Genomic DNA, 6,721 nt, shown 5'->3' on the forward strand with positions numbered 1-6,721 from the left:
AATCGACCAATCGTGGTGCGTGAGAGGCTGAGAGCTACAGAGAACGATCAATGCGATGCAAATACGCGCATGTGTTTGTTCCTTTCATTCGACTTGAAGCGTCACTGCGCACCGATCATTAAACGACACCAAAGTACCACGAGAGCGATTCGAAATCATAAGGATCCATCTGCTCTGCTCTCTATAGCTCTCGTGAATGTCATACAACGATTGACCTGCACAGTGCAAACAGACAAAACCTGGATATTGTAGGCAATATAGAAATCCTCGCAAGGACGCGTCCCGTAAAAATGGCCCGTATAGTCACCCTATTTTTAAAGCATAAATCTAACAAAATTTAGCTATGTTTACATTTCAAACAAGAAAAAGTAATTAACAGGTATGTTAGATAAATATTCTAAAAATAAAAATATTTTAAAAAGTATATTTATCTTGTTTTAACAATGTTTAGATATTTCTACTGGGAAAAAAAAAGACAAATACTGAGGAAAATGATTAAGTGGTGCTTTAAAATGCATAGTCAGTGCAGTCAGGTCTAGCTAAATGTCTGGCCTATGTGCAGAACGGTCTGGTATGTATCCAGTCATTAACGTCATCATACAATCTGATAAGAAACGATCTTAAAGTAGTAAATCATACAGTGTACACTCAGATTAACATTAGGACAGTTCATGTTGTGTATTGTCCAGTGCAAACTCTTCTCATTCCCCATTTTGTCATGTTTCCTCAAGTTCGGGCTCTTCTGGAAGTGTGGTGAGATCTTGTATGACTACCTGCGGAGTTGGCATGGTGACAGGCATGGGCATTGCGACTGGCACTGCCCCTCGGGAACTTTGTGGCACTGTGTCCCTCTGTAGTTCCGGAGCGAGAGCGGGTGTTGACGCCTCCTGCAGGTGTCTCCGGTACTGCACAAAGCTGCATGTTTTCAGGACAATGGCGAGGGCGTTCTTACCCATGAGTATTCCAGAAACTCGGATGTCCCTATAAAACACCATATTTCCTCCTCGTATAAAAATTGTAATAATGTTGATGGTGACCAGACTCAGAATAGGATACAACAACATCTTGTGCGGCACAATGTTCACACCTTGCATGCTAATTTCACTTAATGACACACACGGCAGTATCAGAAGTAGTATGTAGCAGTAAAAAAAGGTAAGGCCCTCCACCCATAGAGGGAGCCCTTTTCTTTGAGGCTCCCATAGGCTTGCCTGAATGTCCAAAATGTCCAGAAGATCCACCACAACCCAAAACAGCCGACTCCTCAACTCCTCCCTCTTCTTGAGCGGACGAACGTATTCCATGTGATCGATGGCTGCCAGTGTAATGTAAAGTCCCGGGACAAACACAGAAAGCAGCACTGTCAAAGCTTTGCAGGTAAGAGTGTCCGCTCTCTCGCCTTCTGCCTTGTAGTTCTGGTAAACAAAGTATACCTTGATCTCTAGCACAAAGACATAGAAGAACCACAGGATCATGGCGTAGCCACGTTTAGCAGTTCGTACCTCGGCACCGACCCATAATGCAATGTACCGCAGCACAATGAGGAAGCACACGTCCCCTACCATGACCATGATGCAGACACCCACCTTCCGTGGACCTTGATTCTGCTCCACAAGGTAGGCATCCAGCAGCGCCATGCTGCTCATGATAAGCACACATGAAAGGCAAATGTGTGGCTTGTTGGAAGGGGGCGGTGGGGACCATGTTGATTATTGAGTTGACAAAAAATGATGTTTAATCAAACTGAGTTTTGTAGACCCATACAAGTTGCCTTAACTGTTCATCCCAAAGGCACAGCAGTCCTGGAAACAGTGGTTAATATAAATCTGCTTAAAAGCACAGCAACCTGTTCCTCCAAATGAGGCGTGATGGGAGGAAGAGATAATGAGTAAGCAAGGAAAAAATATCAAGAATGAGCCACACTTGCTGTTTCTAAATTCAGCCAGAAGCAAACAACCTTATGCACAGGATGTTCTTCTCGGTACCACAAAGCAAACCTGATATCGCTGTCAGTCATTAGTCCTCTCGCCTTAACTCACTCCCACAGTTCTCTGAGTGAACGTAGGCAACCTATGCATACTGATCACAGCCGCTTCGGTTTTCATTAATCGTTAATTGCATCATTCACAGCCAGAGTCGTAAATATTTCAGTTCTTCCCGTCTGTAAGCACAACCACCAGCTCTTATTTTCCAAAAAAGACTCTCACAGCTCCAAAAGCAAGAGGGGAAGACGAAATAAGCCGCATGCTCTGAAAGAGTGGGTCAGGAATGATCGGCTGTGATAAATTTCTCATTTTATGCCAGAAGTGAATTCGTTCCCAGCACTACTCCTCAGAGCGACTACAGCTGACGTGCTTCTCCTATGAGGTTCATCATTCCAGATTGCACGGAATAGTAAGTCTGCATGTGGTTTATGTATGGATGTTTTTCGCAGAAAAATTGCAGCAGAAGATGTCTTTGAAGCCCCGAAGTCTCAAATCCGATCCAATCCTCAGATCTCTCCCTCCCACAAAAATTCGATGTGGGTTTTTGTAAGGTAAAGTATTTGAAAGTAAAGTTTATCTATAAGAAAATAACCTCTTTTCTGAAGGATTAAAAAAACACGGCACTCCTCCACACAGTCCTGTGCCTCCTGTGGATTAAAATCACTTTATTCTCATCTCCTTCCCAGTATCGACGCCAAAGAGCTCAATAAGTTTCCACTTGCCCTCACCTCCAAAATCTCTGCAGCAGTAATCTCAGTCTTCCTCTTTCATTCCTCTCAAACTATAGAGCAACGTGCTGTGCGCAGCCTGTGGCTCCTCAACATATTCTGGTTAGATTTCACCCTCCTCCTGCTGTTTTTCTCTTCTCTCCTCCCTCTCTCTGCTCTCCTCCACTTATGCGCAGTCAGGCGTTGGGTGTCAAAGAGGAACGCTCAGCAACAGCTACACATAAGTCAACGTGAAGCTTTCATTTGATCAGAGCTACGCTGTCACAACTATACCAAGGGTCTACAAACAGTAGCTCTCTTAGGGATTCCCTCTATCAGACCTTCAGTTCCTCAGAGGTTCTGCTTCAAATCGTGAGTTGTGCAGTGGTCCAGGGGTTTTTGATCTGACAGAGGAAATCTCAGAGAGACTGTGACTGAAACAAAGAGAGTGAGTAAAGGTTTTCACAATGCAGGAGTAACCACTGAGAGCACCAGGACAAAGATGGTTGGTCTAGATGGTAACCTCATTTGTAAAAAGCTCTTATATTATTACAAATTAAAATACCTATATTCTATTTTAATATATTTTTAAATGTAATTTATTCCTGTGATGGGAAAGCTGAATTGTCAGTCTTCAGTGTCACATGATCCTTCAGAAGTCATCATCTAGTATGCTAATTGCTGCTCAAGAAACATTTATTATTATTCTCAGTGTTGAAAACAGTTTGTGCTGCTTATTTTTTTTTTTTTTTTTTTTTTTTTTTGCTGGAAACCATAATACATTTTTGCCAAGTTTCTTTAAAAAAGTTCAAAAGAATAGCATTTTTTTTTAAACATTAAAGATTTTTTTTTACATATATATATATATATATATATATATATATATATATATATATATACATATAATATATATATATATATATATATATCCTAATATATATATATATATAATATGATTATATATTTCTGTAACATTACAAATGTATTTACTGTCACTTTTCAGTTATCAGTTTATGTCCTTTTGCAGAAATACAATATGAAATATTGTTTAAAATATTGAATTAAAATTATTAGTAAAATGCAAATTTAAATTAATTAAAGCGTTAATAGTAAAATATTATAAATATTAATACAATATCATCTTCAACCAAAACTAAAGTTCTGAATGTTTAATTGTCTGTCTCACAGTGAAATATATACTGCACAATAAAACTGCTTTTGCAATGTAAGTATTTTAACATACTAGGTTCAGCTGAGATAATCAGTGAATGATTTATAATAGGCTATATATGAATAAATTTAGAATATATATACTGGTTCTGTTAAATGTCAACATGAAACTTTTGGAATGAGTATTTTACACTAGCAAAGTACAGCTAAAAAGTGTGTCTCTGACAGAAATGATGCTTAAAATACAGCTTTTCAGATCATGTAGTTTTTCAGAGCTTTCAATATACATATGTTGATGCATTACTGGGGAAGGTCTCCAGAGTGACGAGGAAACTGTATGCAAGCTATTATGGAATTGGGAAAAAGAGGTAAAAATTGTTTTTGATTCCAGGGCTGGGGTCAAAGCTTTCATTTATGAACTAAAGAGGAAGAACAAAGATTTCTGATAGCGATATAAGCATGAAATGAGAACAAAATGAAAGTTTAAACTAGCAAAAGATCTACCTGCACATTTAAACTTCACTGAAGTAAACCTGAACTGCAAAATTACAGTTGTTTTACCACAAATTTGGAACCAAACAAAGCTTTTTATGGCTTTTAGTCCAAGTCTGTTAGCTTTGAGCTCATCTGTATGCTTAAGCAGTCCTAAATGTTGACAAAATCAACTATATGCATTTAAAATTAACATTCTTACTGAAACCACATGCTGGGTATGACTGATTACATCAGCCATTATTCATAAACCTTCAAATCAAGTCACCACAATGATCGACAATGAATTAAAAATGCACAGAAGAGACTTATAAAGCATATTACTTATAAATGTCCTCCTCCCAACTTAGATTACCAGAGCATTAGACAGTTCATGAATATTTGACAAGAATCCAGACCATTAGTTCCAACAATGCGAGGCAAATCTCTCGCCTTTGTTAATTGGATGTGTTTGATCACTTTCCCTGCCCCCTTCTGAAAAGCACCAGACATCAAATGTGCCACTGAGATCTATTACAGTAGGCTGAATCGCCTGATAGATTGTAGTTTGTACCATCGATGTGTCAAAATATGCATCCATTCACAAGCGCCATGAGACAGTGACTCAGATGAGTACATGGCCATAAATGACCATTAATAAATGATTCAACAGAGTGAGATGAACTTAAGAAGAATCTGCATACTAATGTACTGCACACTGCTGTTTTTATTTTTGAAATAATATGTAAAAACAGAACACAGCATGCACTGATAAGCATTATAATCATTTGTATGTAGCACTGCATGTCAAAAAAGTGCGCATGTTGAATGCAGTTTTGAAAATATTTTGCATTGTAATCTAATTTTGTGTATATTTTTGGTAGTTTTACTTAAATCAGTTTTGGTAATGTTTCAATTTTGGTATTTTTTAAATTAAAGAAACATTAAAAATGTGGTTGCTGTTATTTGCGGTTAATTTGTGAGAATGTGTGCAATGCATTGTGGGATAAAGTACCCAGTGCAGTGTGCATAGTGGTTTATATAGTATAATATAGTATAATAGATATAGGATTATAGTATGCTTAACTTTTGGCTGTCTGAAAAAAAATTAAGTTATATGCCATTTTGAAAATATCAAATGCACCAACTAGGGAATAAAAAATGGGCGTCGTCCAAACTTTTCATTTCGAAAGCACATTTGTCTCGTTTAATGAGCCACTTTAACACAAACTTGGCAAGGAGTACAAAATTATCCTCTGCTTAACCTGAGCAATTACAAGTTCCAAACTTGCCGCAGAATATACTGCACCCCATATCCTCAGCGTAACAAAATGAAACATACCCCTTTATGTCTCTTAATTAAATCTGCTAGCTGTAACTGTAAGTGACGCTGAGCATGTTCTGTGTAGTGTAGAGAGGGATGTATAATTCCATTACTACATCATACGGGCAAATGCAGATGCAAAACTGGGAGCATCTATAATCGTATTCGCTCAGAGGAAGCAATAAACAGTGAAAGCAATATAACAAGTCACTCAGACCTCAGCAACATGCATTATACATGGGACCGGGATGCTGTAAGATGAAACACAGAAGTTTTCTTGCCTTCTGCTGATGTGTTAATGTAAACTGTGTAAAACCTTTCAAAGAGTTTTTGCTTACAGCAGGTCACTATTAAATAAATATTGCACTGGTTTAGTCTTTAAACTTGGAATAAGAGGTGGTAACTGCAGTAACCCACACAAACAATGCTTGGATCATTCCTGCTATGTAGTGCATTTTATGTTTCTATGATGGATAAAATATTCCATTAAAACTGACAAATTTTAAAAACTGAAAGTAGATTCATTTTGACTTGTAACATAACACAAAAATATATTTTTCTTTTTATAATAAGAATGTTTCATATATACATATATATACATATCTCATAAAACCCAATTTATCCATTTTTCATTGCTTTCAGTTTCCTATGCATTCTTTTGTAGAATATCTGACAAAACCTTCAGGACGTGACATAATTTTGGAGGGGAAACAACTACGTAAAAGTATTAGCAATGCATTTGCAAATGCAAATTGTGTCATGTTTTGTGGTAGTAGGTTTGCCTTTAAAAAAAAAAAAATCAAAGCATGGTTAAAAAAATACAAAAATACAAATAATTCAAACTGTTGACACCCTTATGTAAACCGAATTCCTTAAGTGAATCAGCCACGAAAAACAATACAGACAGCATGTGCAAATGAACAACACAACCATTTCTTAGTGAATTGCTCTCACAGAGTTCAAAAAAGTACAAAATGCCCCTTTGTGTGATGAAAGGAATGATTGTGTCTGCAGAAAATTATTGTTTTTTTCCCCCTTTGTGTGCACTGAGGAAACACTTATTT

The 6,721-nt window shown here is 37.4% G+C and overlaps 1 protein-coding gene across 1 annotated transcript; it reads right to left on the bottom strand.

Moving 5' to 3' along the window:
- Positions 1 to 421: 421 nt before the first annotated feature.
- Positions 422 to 1,691, bottom strand: LOC109047276 (transmembrane protein 121-like; the record flags this gene model as incomplete). The annotated part of the gene is made up of 1 exon (XM_042712439.1): positions 422 to 1,691. A coding segment is annotated over one exon (975 nt), but the record flags the coding sequence as incomplete, so codon positions are not given.
- Between the last annotated feature and the right edge of the window lie 5,030 nt (positions 1,692 to 6,721).

This window comes from Cyprinus carpio, chromosome A22 (genome assembly GCF_018340385.1).
Source record: "Cyprinus carpio isolate SPL01 chromosome A22, ASM1834038v1, whole genome shotgun sequence".
Classification (NCBI taxonomy): Eukaryota; Metazoa; Chordata; class Actinopteri; order Cypriniformes; family Cyprinidae; genus Cyprinus; species Cyprinus carpio.